The sequence below is a fragment of the Panthera onca genome, chromosome F2, assembly GCF_046562875.1.
Source record: "Panthera onca isolate mPanOnc1 chromosome F2, mPanOnc1 haplotype 2, whole genome shotgun sequence".
NCBI lineage: Eukaryota > Metazoa > Chordata > Mammalia > Carnivora > Felidae > Panthera > Panthera onca.
Genome location: NC_138356.1, coordinates 6,290,352 through 6,304,474, shown reverse-complemented (window position 1 = coordinate 6,304,474; position 14,123 = coordinate 6,290,352). Strand labels below are relative to the sequence as shown.

The 14,123-nt window shown below is 39.3% G+C and overlaps 2 protein-coding genes across 3 annotated transcripts in view; one reads left to right on the top strand and one right to left on the bottom strand.

Annotated features, from left to right (window-relative positions):
- LOC144615029 (uncharacterized) overlaps window positions 1-14,123 on the bottom strand; it is a 73,201-nt gene that overhangs the window by 8,557 nt on the left and 50,521 nt on the right. The window lies entirely within an intron of this gene.
- OPRK1 (opioid receptor kappa 1) overlaps window positions 1-14,123 on the top strand; it is a 31,249-nt gene that overhangs the window by 11,758 nt on the left and 5,368 nt on the right. Inside the window, exon 3 of the mRNA XM_060610528.3 lies at window positions 4,287-4,639. Coding sequence (XP_060466511.1) covers window positions 4,287-4,639 — 353 coding nt within the window. The remainder of the gene's footprint in view (window positions 1-4,286; window positions 4,640-14,123) is intronic.

The following is a 14,123-nucleotide window of genomic DNA, read 5'->3' as shown; positions in this document are numbered from 1 at the left end:
GTATCGAGACTGTCATCGTTAACATGAACCAGTTGGAAACCAGAGTGATGCGGTGACATCAGCATGCTGGCAGATACGGGGTTGTCCATGGCAGGAGGGCACAGGACCATCTCTAGGTCTCTGGTAGGTGTCTCCGGCCCCCGGGGGTGACAGTGGTAGCTCCCACGTGAATGGTCTGAGAAAAGCTTGTTTCTCAGGGAGCAAGGACTTTTGCTTGGACGAGTCTAGTTAAAATTTTGTGTAATTTGTAGGCATTTCTGTTACAGGTGCTCATCTCTCTTCTTCTGAGATCTGATGACCAGATCTGAATTCTTTATAAGCTCAAGGCTTAAGCAATTTCATACATTTACTCGTTGAAAGTCTTTTTGGAAGGCTTAAGAGCAAATCACTCATCATTTTGTGATTGCTTAAAGGTGCACATTATATTTTATGTGTCAGCTTTTTGTTTACATTCTAGGTAGTTAGCATATAGTATAATGTTAGTTTCAGGAGCAGCATTTAGTGATTCATCGCTTATGTACATCACTCATTGCTCATCACAACAAGTGCCCTCTTTAATACCCACCACCCGTCTAGCCCAACCCCCACCCACCTCGCCTCCAGCAGCCCTCAGTTTGTTCTCTATAGTTACGAGTCTCTTATGGTTTGCCCCCCTCTCATTTTTTTCCTCCGCCTGTATTCATCTGTTTTGTTTCTTAAATTCCACATGTGAGTGGAATCATATGGCGTCTGTCTTTCTCTGACTTATCTCACTTAGCATAATGCATCCTGGTTCCATCCATGTCAGTGCAAATGGCAGGGTTTCGTTCTTTTTGATGGCCGAGTAATATTCCATCGTGTATTCCACTCCTTTATCCACTCATCAGTCAGTGGACATTTGGGCCCTTTCCATAATTTGGCGGTTACTGACAAGGACATGTTATATTTTATCATAACTCCTTTTTCATTCCATTCATATTCTTCCAGCATATAAGCTCCCAGGCATCATTTTTACTATTATCTTTTGTATTCAAGCTGAACCATGGCTCTGACGAAAAACTAGGTTCCTCTCTTCTGGTCGTAACTGATGGCTTCCGCATACGTAAAGGAGGGAGAGGAGATGAAGACCATGGAGTAAATTAGACATATTCTCCGGAGCAGGGGCATTCCGTAGTTGTCTCAGGAGCTCTTTAAGATAAGCATTATATTTCTCATTTTAGAGTTGAGAATCCAAAGCTCAGTTTTTAGTGACATGTCCAAAATCTAACATTTGGAGGGAAACATAAGGACCAGAACCCAGGTCGACCCAACTGTGTAAGGCAGGGGACGTCCGTCTAACTTCATAAAGTAAGAGGAGAATATCAAGGTCACCAAATCCGAGAGCAGAAGTTAAAGGCACTGCTTGCTAAAATCTTTGTTAATATCAGGGATTTGTGGGGGAGAAAATGGAAAGAATAGGAGGTCGGCCTGTAAGATGCACTTTTCAAACATAAAACCGCATTAAAGAAGACAGTATTTGAACAGATACTATTTCCGTCTTGCTCCCTTGAAACATTTGCTCTGTCTCAGCAAGTGGACCTTCCCTAGTTACCTGTGCCTTTATAAAGCCTAAGCCCTGAGCATTGGTCATACACATTTAATCACTTTCTAGAACTTACAGGCCACTTAGTAATATTTGAGTGAAAACTGCAAAGGGAAAATATGACATATTTTAAAGTAAACTCCTCGTTCTCCAGATTAAAGCACTGCTTAGATGGCAGAGCATGAAAATGGAAACCAACCGCTCCTGACTCTGTGGCCGTCTTGACCGTGCCTTCATCCAAGCACTGACATGCCATTTCCTAGCAAGAAGAGGAGAGACCAGGGGAGGATTGGGGGGGGGGAGAGAGGGGGGTGGGACGATGAGAATGAAGTATGATCCTGTGTGTCACACATTTTGAGCCAGGTCATCTACTGCCTTTATGGCCATTTGATTTTATTATCTTTATGTAACAGGAACTGAAACTTAGGAAAGTTTTACATTGAGCCCAGACGCAGGATGATCTGACTTCACAGAAGACCACTCTGCCTCCCAGGAGAGCCCCGGCTGTTCTGTCACTACACGTTAAAAGACATTTCTTATGTGGATATTTATGTATTGAGAGACACCCTGGCAGTGATCAATAATAACCACTGAGCTTGATTTTGTAGCCAAAGCAGTAGTTCTCCATAAGACATGTCCTTACAAATGCCCTTCAATGAAAGCCAAAGCCATAACATTAAGAAAGGACATGGGGCATGGCTGAATTACTTACGATAAGGTCTGCAAATCGGAGGTGTGTGGAAAATAATTAACATGGATTTCCCCTACGTATCTTAGCATTTGGCCTCTGAAAACCTGCCGATAGCATTTGGAACATTTCCTGCCCCGTAGATCCCTGAGGGAGTGTTCTCTATGTAAAACAATCCTTTTAATTCCGTTTCAGTTGAAAATGGAATTGTTCTAAACTTCATGTTATGATGGAAAGAATCATTTGGGCTTAAAGGCAATCGTTCTTGACCTGCTTTGAAAATTACCATCCCCTCAGTTGGAAGAGGAAGCCACTGATGTGCTTTAAACATCTCTCAAGATGAGAGTAAAGAAAACCTGAGTTATTTCTCACCTACTGTGCTAGATTACATTGAGTGCCATGATGTGTATAAAGAAGAACTCAGTCTGCTTTATGTACACAATGCATTTAAGACAAAAAAACTAGTGGCACACTGGCAAACAAAATCAACAGACTTAGTTGTGTTTTCCATTAAGATGGAAAGTATTTTATTTATGTATTTATTTATGTATTTATTTATTTATTTATGATTTAAATCCAAGTTAGTTAATATATAGTGTAATAATGATTTCAGGAATAGAATTTAGTGATTCATCATTTACGTATAACTCAGTGCTCATCCCAAAATTGAATGTTATTTTCAAAGTGAAAACTGGAGAAGAGGGTACTGTTGGTGGGAACGCACACTGGTGCAGCTACTCTGGAAAACAGTGCGGAGGTTCCTCAAGAAATTAAAACTAGAACTACCCTACGATCCAGCAATTGCATAATTCAGTATCTACCCAAAGGATACAGAAATACAGATTTGAAGGAGTACGTGCACCCCAATGTTTATAGCAACATTATCAACAGCAACCAAACTATGGAAAGAGCCCAAGTGTCCATCGACTGATGAATGGATAAAGAAGATGTGGTATATGTGTGTGTGTGTGTGTGTGTGTGTGTGTGTATACATATATATACATGTATATGTACATATATATACATGTATATGTACGTATATACATGTATATGTACATATACATGTATATGTATATACGTACATATACATGTATATATATACATATATACATAAAATAGAATATATATAACTATATATATAAATTTTTATTTATATTTATATAAAATAGAATATATATATAAAATAGAATATATAATATACATAATAGAATATTACTCAGCCATCAAAAAGAATGAAATCTTGCCATTTGCAGTGATGTGGATGGAGCTAGAATGTATTATGCTAGACGAAATAAGTCAATCAGAGGAAGACAGACACCATATATTTCACTCATATGTGGAATTTAAGAGACAAAACATACATGGGGGAAAAAGGGAAGAGAAGGAAACAAACCACAAGAGACTCTTAATGATAGACAGCAAACTATGGGTTGACAGAGGGAGGTGGGTGGGAGATGGGCTAGATGGGTGAGGGGAGGGCACTTGGGATGAGCACTGGGTGTTGTATGTAAGTGATGAATCACTGAATTCTACAACTGAAACCACTATTGTATTGTATGTTAACTAAAATTTAAATAAACTAAAATTAAATTTAAAAAAGAAGACCATTTTGGATTTTCAAGAGACATAATCACAATGACGGGTTTCTCAAAATGACCCTGAGGAAAAGTTGAGTAAGTTTCATCTTTGTTTTATTCAGGGAAAGGGAAGAAATAAATTGTGTAAAAAATGCTTAAGGCCAAGCAGCTCCAGGGTTAAAATGAATTGCCAGTCACAAAATAAAGACCTGTGTTATACACAAGTCTGTCCAAAAGATCTATATGTGTATTCATCTATTTATGTATGCTATCCTTTGCCTTTTTTAAATTTAATTATATTTTGAACACAGCACGAGAATAAAAGCTAGGTAAAGTCAGAGACTTTTGCCCATTGTCTTCTACTACTCCTAATGTCTAGAACAGTCCTTTTGCCTATTAGACGCCTAATATGGATTTGACCTGGAGATGAAGAGAAATGACCTTGTTTCTTGTCTTTTAGATACACAAAGATGAAGACAGCAACCAACATTTATATATTTAACCTGGCGTTGGCGGATGCTTTAGTTACTACAACCATGCCCTTCCAGAGCACCGTCTATCTGATGAATTCCTGGCCATTTGGGGACGTGCTGTGCAAGATTGTCATTTCCATTGACTACTATAACATGTTTACCAGCATATTCACCTTGACCATGATGAGTGTGGACCGATACATTGCTGTGTGCCACCCCGTCAAGGCTTTAGACTTTCGCACACCCATGAAAGCAAAGATCATCAACATCTGTATTTGGCTCTTATCGTCATCTGTCGGCATATCCGCGATAGTCCTTGGAGGGACCAAAGTCAGGGAAGGTAAGGACCGTCATTGTCACCTCATTTGCAAAAACCTCACTTCTAATGATGTAAACTCCTGATGTGCAAGTGAGTAGGACACACAGCTAGGGGAAAAACCAAAAGCCAGTGGAAATACTATGCCTAAATCCACGGAAGATGAGAAACACAACCATTTGTGCTGTCCGTGTCTACACATAGGATAGGATAAAGACATTACCCAGATACAGATGCCCAGCCTATCTGCTATTCTGGAAGTGCTTATCAGAATCTGGAGGAGTGGGGATGAAACAGGGAGCCACAGGCATGTGGATTTTTAGAATACAATTACATTGCATCCTGGCGATTCTAAGATACACCTACTCACTCCTCGTCTTTCTCCCCAAAAGAGGACCCTAAATCATTAGACGTCTATGCTGGCTCTTTACTCTTTTTCTTTAGGCGTTAATCTTCGCGTCCCTATCATAATAGCTTCATCTGGCTGTAAGCCATTCAAAATCGGGTTCACAGATGGATGATAGTACACATCAGCAAAACTTAGATTTTGGACATTTTAGTTCTCACCCAATGCAAACAGGATACTTGATGTTTCCCCAGTATTTCTAAGACGGTGGTTCTAACACCTGGGTACTTTAGAAAATACAGTTGATCCTTGAGCCATGTTGGGGGGGCACCAGCCCCATGCAGTTAAAAATCTACGTCTGACTTTTGATTCCCCAAAAACTTAACTACTACTAATAGTCTACTATTGACCCAGAAGCCTTACTGATAACATAAATAGTCAACTAACATGTTTTGTATATGTTCCTATGCTATATTCTTAGGATAAAGTAAGCTAGAGGAAAGAAAATGTTATTAAGAAAATCATAAGGTAGAGAAAATACAATTATAGTACTGTACTGTATTTAGAAAAAAAAAAATCTGTGTATAAGTGCACCTGTGCAGTTCAAACCCATGTTGTTCAAGGGTCATCTGAACTCATGCCCGGGTCTCACCTCTGGAGGGTCTCTGGGTTAATTGACCTGAGGTACCGTCTGGGGGGTCAAGATTTTTTTGATGGCCCCAGATGACTCTGACCTGTAGCCTGGGTGAGAATTGCTGCTGGGGAAGTTTTGCTTAGAGATTCCTTGGGAAGAAGGGAGCAGAACCATCACTTTGGACTTTATAAATGCTATTTACTGCTGTAGCAGTTCTCTAAATGTTCTAGTTTATTAGAGAGGCTCATGATACCTGGGAATACAGATAGTTGAATACGTGTAGTGGGGGGCTTGCCAGATCAAAGAGAGGGCAGGTGCTAAAATCCTAGCTTACGTGGCATAGTCCACATTAAAAAAAATTTTTTTTGAATGTTTATTTTTTGAGAGACAGAGAGAGAAAGAGCATGAGTGGGGGAGGGGCAGAGAGAGAGAGAGGGAGACACAGAATCCAAAGCAGGTTCCAGGCTCTGAGCTGTCAGCACAGAGCCTGTCGTGGGGCTTGAACTCACGAACCGTGAGATCATGACCTGAGCCAAAGTCAGACATTCAACTGACCGAGCCCCCCAGGCGCTCCTGGCACAGTCCACATTTTTGATGAAATACAATCTTTTCCCTCTTAAACAATAAAATGAATTTCCAACTTCGTCATGGTGGATGTTAAGCTATAATACTTGGGTAAATTTTAAGACCTGTCAAACTTCATCAGAGAAGCATTATAAAATATGATTAATTACACACAGGGTTTTGTTTCTTCCTGCATACACCAAATGGAAATAAAGCTGCAGGAAACCGTTCTGAGCCTAGGGTGTTGATACATAATAATTGGATTCAAGAAGGGAGGCCATGTAGACACCACCAGGACTAGAAGAATGGGCTAGATAGTCAAAGAAGATGCTGATTTTCCCCATGGCAAATAAAGAACTGATTTTGATATTTCATGACATGCTTGCAGACTTAACCACTACACTCCTCTAATCACTGTCAGAAAATGACGTCCTAGAAGCAATGGATTTCAGTTTGGCTTTTGAAAGAGAAAAATGAAGGTAGATGTAGGTTTTCCAGGAAGGAGCTGCTGTGGATGAGTGTGTGCAGATGTGGTGGAAGAAGGGACCAACCAGTGTCGGGAGAAGATTAACTCGTGCAGGAAATAGAGGAGAAAATGGGAGAAAATTAACGTAGTCTCGTCGGAGGGCTCCGTTCTTTCTTCGTTTCTTCTCTTTTCTAAAGCAGATTTTTATGTGATGAAAGATTGTCTCTGGACTCATTTTGGAGTGCTGGATGACACTCCATGTCAGGACTCTTGGATCACGAAGAGGACTGCTTTACACAGTCTCTATGCCGTGAATTAGAGCTGAATGGCATTGGTAGTTTATAGTGTTGTGTTTGCGGACAATGCTCACTGAAGGAAATCAGGCGTCAGTTTCACGAGACCAGGCTCATCTGGACAAGGAATCTCAGCTGATGTTCTGGGTTTCTTCCTGGCCTCTTTTTTGGTTAAGAGCACAGATTCTGAAAGCAAATTGCCCGGAATCGAATCCTGATTTCCCCATTTATGGACAGTATCACTTTGGAGACATTACTCAGACTCCTGTACCTCAATGTCCTCATTTGCAAAATAGGGGTAGATAACAGTGTCTCCCTATTAGAGTGTTTTCCAGATCCATCCAGTCCGTGCATGGAAAGCTGGAAAGCAGTGCCTGCGTCTGGGAAGCACTTGATCAATGGTAGCTAGCATCTGACCTGACGTAATGATTTTAACAGGTCCTGCCTCACTGCTATGTTTACCAACATCCGACAGGGTATTCATTCAATATCGAAGGCTCTTGTGTACAGCAAAATTTTCACTTGCTGGGCATAAGATGTTAAATATAACATTTTACATAGCATACATGTGCACACCATGTCTTTTGGGAATCATAGTCTGCCTAATATAACGACTAAATAACGAAGTTGTTGTAATGGCTACAAGCAGAAACAAAAATATTCTTAAACACCACAAAAGCTTTAGTTTAGATACTAGAACTAACTATAATTACGACAGCCTGGAGACGTTGGAACCCATACCAAAAAAGAAAGCCGCGGCCCTCTAATATAAATCTAAAAGCAAAAGAAAGACTATTTTGTAGAAAAATCACTTTATTACGGTTGACGTGCAAAGAGCTGTACGTATTTAATGTAAACAACCCAGTGCATTTGGAGATAGCTGTATACCTGTGAAACCGTTATCCCCTCAAGACCGCAGACCTTTGTCACCTCCCGAAGTTTCTTCTTGCCTTGTTTATTATGTTTCTTGTGTGATAAGAAAATTTAACCGAAGGTCTCCTCCCTCCTAGCAAATGTCAGGTATGTAGTTCAACATTGTCAGTTACAGAACCTGTGCTACATAGTAGATTCCCAGAACTTACTTACTTGCATGACTGAAACTTTGTACCCTTCCTTTGACTTACTGTCTCCCCTGTTCCTCCTGCCCCAAGCTCTTGGAAAGCACAATTCTTGTCTCTGCTTCTGTGAATTTGATTATTTTAGATTCCATATATAAGGGAGAGCATATAGGATTTGTATTTCTTTGTCTGGCTTATTTCACTTAGCACAGTGTTTACCGGGTCTATCCATGTTGCCACGATTGGCAAGATTTCTTTCTTTTAAAAGACTGAATAATATTCTGCTGTGTGTGTGTGTGTGTGTGTGTGTGTGTGTGTGTGTGTATCACCAGTTTGCATTCCCACCAACAGGATCCCTTTTCTGCACATCTTTGCTGACACATCTTTTTTTTTTTTTTTTAAATAATAGCCACCCTAACAGGTTTGAGGTGATTTTGATTTGCATTGCCCTGTTGATTAGTGCTGTTGAGCACCTTTTTATATACCTGTGGGCAATTTGTATGTCTTTTTTGGGGGAGACGTCTATTCAGGTTCTTTGCCCATTTTTAAATCAGATTATTTGCTTTTCCACTATTGAGTTGTATGATCTCCTATATATTTTAGATATTAGCCCCTTATCAGATACATGATTTGCAGATATTTTCTTCCATTCCGCAGGCTGCCTTTTCAATTTGTTGATTGTGTCCTTGGCTGTGCAGAAGAGGGTTTTTTTTTTCTTCTTTTTTTCTAGGTTGGATTAGTTTGATGCAATCTTGCTTGTTGATTTTCGGTTCTGTTGCTTGTGCTTTGGTGTCGCATCCAAAAAAAAAATCATTGCCAAGACCACTATCAAGAAGCTTTTCAAGCCTACGTTTTTTGTAAAAGTTTTATGGTTTTATTTACAGTTAAGTCTTTAATCCACTTTGAGTTGATTTTTGTGTATGGTATAAGGCCCCAAGTGCATTCTTTTGCACGGGGATACCCCATTTTCCCAGCACCATTTATTGAAGAGCCCATTCTTTCCCCATTTTCTATTTTTGGCACCCTTATTGGGAGATTACTTGACTGTATAGGCGTGGGTTTATTTCGGGGCTCTCTAATCCATTCCATTGGAATATGTGTCTGTTTTTTATGCCAGTACCAGACTATTTTGATTACTGTGGCTTTGTAATATAATTCATCATCAGGCAGCGTGATACCTCCAGCTTTGTTCTTGCTCAAGATTGCTTTGACTATTCAGGGTCCTTTGTAGTTCCGTAGGCATTTGAGGATTATTTTGGCTAAGGCTGTGAAAAAATGCCATTGGGTTTTGATAAAGGTTGCACTGAATTCAGAGATTGTTTTCTATAGTGTAGACATTTTAACAATGTTAGTTCTTCCGATTCACGCACATAAGATACCTTTGCATTTATTTGTGTCTTCAATTTCTTTCATCAGTGTTTTATAGTAATCAGTATACAGATCTTTTAGGCTTATTTACAAATTTATTTGTGAGTACTTTATTCTTTTTTGATGGTAACGTAAATGGGATTGTTGTGTTTACTTTTCAGATAGCTTATTGTTAGTGTATCGAAATGCAACTGATTTTTGTCGTATGTTGATTTTTGAATTCTGCAACTTTACCGAAAGTGGTTTAGTCGAGTCTTTAGGGTTTTCTCCACGTAAGATTGTGTCCTCCCCAAACAATTTTACTTCTTTCTTTCTGATTTGGATGCCTTTTATTTCCTTTCTTGCCTAAATGCCCTGGCTAGGACTGTCAATACTATGTTGAATAAAAGTGGTGAGAGTGAGCGTCTTTGCCTTGTTCCTGATCTTACAGGAAAAGCGTTCAAATCCTTCACCATTGTATTTGATGTTAGCTATGGGCTCACCGTACACGGTCTTTATTATGTTGAGCTACGTTCCTTCCATACTTAATATGTTGAGAGTTTTAATCATGAATGGATGTTGAATTTCTGTCAGATATTTTTCTGCATCTATCAGCATGATCGTGATTTTTATCTATCATTCTGTTGATGTGGTGTCACATTGTTGGATTTGGGGAATCCTCACAGGGATAAATCCTGCTTCCATCGCAGGCATAAATCCTGATATTGGCGTATGATTTTTTTCATGTGCTGTTGAATTTGGTTTGCTAGTGTTTTATAGGATGTTTGCATTTCTGTTCATCAGAGATATTGTGGTGTCTTTGTCTTTGGTGTCCTTGTCTGGCTTTGGTATCAGGTTCATGGTGGCCTTGTAAAATGAGTTTGGAAAGTGGGCCCTCCTCTCCAACTTCTGAAAGAGTTTGAAATGGATTGGGATCCTTTTTAAAATTTTTTTTTAATGTTTACTTATTTTTGAGAGAGAGAGAGAGAGAGAGAGAGAGAGAGAGAGAGAGAAAGAGTGCGAGTGGAGGAGGGGCAGAGAGAGGGAGACACAGAATCCGAAGACAGGCTCCAGGCCCTGAGCTGTCAGCATAGTGCCCGACGCAGGGCTGGAACTCATGAACTGTGAGATCATGACCTGAGCTGAGGTCAGATGCCTAACCGACTGAGCCACCCAGGAGCCCCTGGATTGGTACCCTTTTTAAATGCTTGGTAGAAGGTAACCAGTGAAACCATCTGGCGCTTGGCTTTTCTTTGTTAGGAGGTTTTTGATGTAGTCTCAATCTACTTGTTACTGATCTGTCAGACTTTCTATTTCTTTATGATTCAGCCTGGTAGGTTGTATGTTTCTAGAAATGTATCCATTTCTTCTAGATTCTCCAATTTGTTGACACGTAATCGTTCATAGTAGTCTCTTACGATCCCTTGTATTTCTGTGTTACCAGTTATAATGTCTTTCCTTTCGCCTAGTCTTCTGTCTCTTTCTGAGTCTAACTAAGGCTTTGATTTTGTTTATCTTTTCGAAAAGATTTTGTTCGTCGTTTTCTGTTTGTTGTCTGTTTCTGTGTATTGTCTTTTGTTTTCCTGGTCTCTGTTGCATTTGTTTCTGCTTTTTTCTTCATTATTTCCTTCCTTCCACCAACTTTGGGCTTTGTCTGTTCTTCTTTTTCTAGTTCCTTAATACATAAAGGTAGGTTGTTTATTTGAGATCTTTCTTTTTCTTCACGCGGGGTGGTTATCACTGTGCACTTTCCTCTAAGAACTGCCTCTGCCACCATCCCCTAGTTTGGGTATGTTGTATTTGCATTGCCATTCATCTCGAGCGTTTTGTATTTTACTTTGACTTTTTCTTTGACCCACTGGTGGTTCAGGAGTGTTATTTAGTTTCTACATATTTGTTAATTTTCCAGCTTTCCTCCCATTTGATTTCTATTTTGACACGGTCAGCAAAGACACTTAATATGATTTCAGTCCTCTTAAATTTGTGAAGACTTGCTTTGTGGCATAACGTGGATCGATACTGGAGAATATTTCATGTGCATTAATATTTAATATTTAAATATTTAATATTTCAATAAATTAAATAGTAATATCAATTAATTAATATTAATTAAATATTAATGTATTATGTATTATAATATTAATATTATAATTACATATTAATATTAATTAAATATTTAATATTTTCATGTGTATTCTGTTGCTCTTGAATGTTTTGTATGTGTCTGTTAAGTCCATTTTATTTATAGTGCTGTTCAGGTCTGCTGTTTCCTTCTTGATTTTATATCTGGAGGATCTATCTATTGTTGAAAGCGGGATATGGAAGTCCCCTATTATTACTATCTATGTCTCCCTTCAGTTCTCTTAATAGATGGTGGATATATTTAGGTCCTCCAATGTCGGGTGCGTATATACTTACAAGTATTGCATCCGCTTTGGTGACTTGGCCCTTGTATCATTGTATAGTGACTTCCTTTGCCTCTCAAGACAGTTTCTAAGTTGAAGTCAGTTTTGTCTGATGTAAATACAGCTACTTCTGCTCTCTTTTGGTTTCCATTTGCATGGAATATACTTTTGTATCCTTCACTTTTGGCCTATGTGCATCACAAAGGCTAAAGATGCATTCTTTTCCCCAAAAGAGAACATTTTGTAAAAATGGTGCCCTTGGACTTGAATTTCCTTGTTGATTGCCTCCGTATTCTCTTTTCTCTTTGTTGGGATAACCTTAAATTCATTGACATTTCCGGAGGATGTTTCTAACTCTATCACTGGATGTTTCCCAAAGTCTTGTAAAAGCAGCTGTAGTTGATTATTTCACCCATTCGGCAAATATTTATTGAACTCCTACTACGTGCAAGATCATTTGTTCAAGAGGAAGCTGATACTCACAGTTAGAAGATGTATCCAAATTAAACATCAGCTCTTATGTTGCCTGACTTGTCTTAGCAGAGTGCTTTTCCATAATAACTACTGTAATCAGTCCCTATTTTCGAGGGTTTCCACGTGATATTCATTTATTCACTTATTTAACAATTTTTACTGCTTCAGCCCCTTATGTTCTTTAAAAAAAATTTTTTTTAACGTTTATTTGTTATTGAGAGACAGAGAGAGACAGAACATGAGCAGGGGAGGGGCAGAGAGAGAGGGAGACGCAGAATCCGAAGCAGCTCCAGGCTCTGAGCGGTCAGCACAGAGCCCGACGCAGGGATCGAACTCCCAAACCTCGAGATCATGACCCGAGCCCAAGTCGGTCACTTAACCGGCTGAACCACTGCGGCACCCCGCACTTTATGTTCTTATTTAACAATTTGTATTCCTTAAGCATCTTGTGGTTCTCACCACCCTATCTAGCAGGGATTAAATATTGAATAAAACACCCTGGGTATCTACCCTAAAGTAGTTTGCATTCTGGATGGAGAGAAAGACATCAGGAAAGGTAACATATTATTTATTACAGGAGGGCTTCTGTCTGGCTTCTGTCATTATATGATGATTAAAAATAGGGTGAGTATAATATGTAAACAGAATATAGATTGCAAGGGAGAGGACTGTGGCCTCTGTATAAATGTCTTTGATGTGACATTTAAGCTGAGGCCAACCTCAAGAAAGAGACAATCTTGGAACACACAAAAACTAAGCATGGAAAAAATAAAACAAAAAATTAGACACGTTCCCTACCTTTGAGGAGGCTAGACTCAATAGACAAATCACCTGCAATGTGTCACCTGTCAAAAGTTGTTTAACAAATACTTTTTTCAATGATAATAGGGATGATTTTAAAAAATGATTTTAACTGTTAGTATTCCTATAAACACTAAAAGCAAAAATTAAAAGAGATGCTTATTTTTTTCTAATAGTCTTCATAGTAATAGTGGTTTAAACAATGACTTTAAAAAAAAATTTTTTTTTTTAACGTTTATTTTTGAGACAGAGGGAGACAGAGCATGAACGGGGGAGGGTCAGAGAGAGGGAGACACAGAATCTGAAACAGGCTCCAGGCTCTGAGCTGTCAGCACAGAGCCCGACGCGGGGCTTGAACTCACGGACCACGAGATCACGACCTGAGCCGAAGTCGGCCGCTTAACCGACTGAGCCACCCAGGCGCCCCAACAATGACTTTTTTTAGAGAATCAAAAAATCCCAAGTTATTCTGGAAGTTTGCATTTACCAATGAAAGGTTTGATCTGGCATCTAGTTGATGAAAGACATATTTCTAAGAAAGTCATCTTTATAATTGGCCAAAATAACTATATTCTTTGTATTTTAAAATATGCCCAATTGAAATTCTAAGATGATACCTTTTGTTTTTCCTAAGGGATATTTGATTAAGATCACATCCAAACGTTTTAGAAAACATAAATAGAACTGTTTCACCTCTCTAAAAATATTCTTTTGCCATTTTTGACGTAGAGATGCCCAATGTGGGAAGAAAATATTGTCATTATGAAAATTACACTCTTATTGCTAATGATTACTCATCGGTAAGGAAGGATCAAGGCCTGCTCTGTGCTCAATGACTGCTCAGACGGAAGAGGACAAAATGTGGACTCACTGACGCTTGGGGAGAAAGGGAGCCCCCGAGGGGTGAGCAGGCCCCCCGCGGAAGCATCATCAAAGGGCTTATCCTGGGTCTCCGTTCTTTCTGGTCTCCGCTCTTTCCGATCGTAAGGCCATTCCAAAGAGAATGCTGTGCAGCCACGAGAAGCAGAGCAAATAACTCCATTTTCCAAGTGGCCATCTGAAATATTTGTTTTACCTGTTACATAGTCAATGTTAGTAAAACGAAAAATGTTTCTTGCTT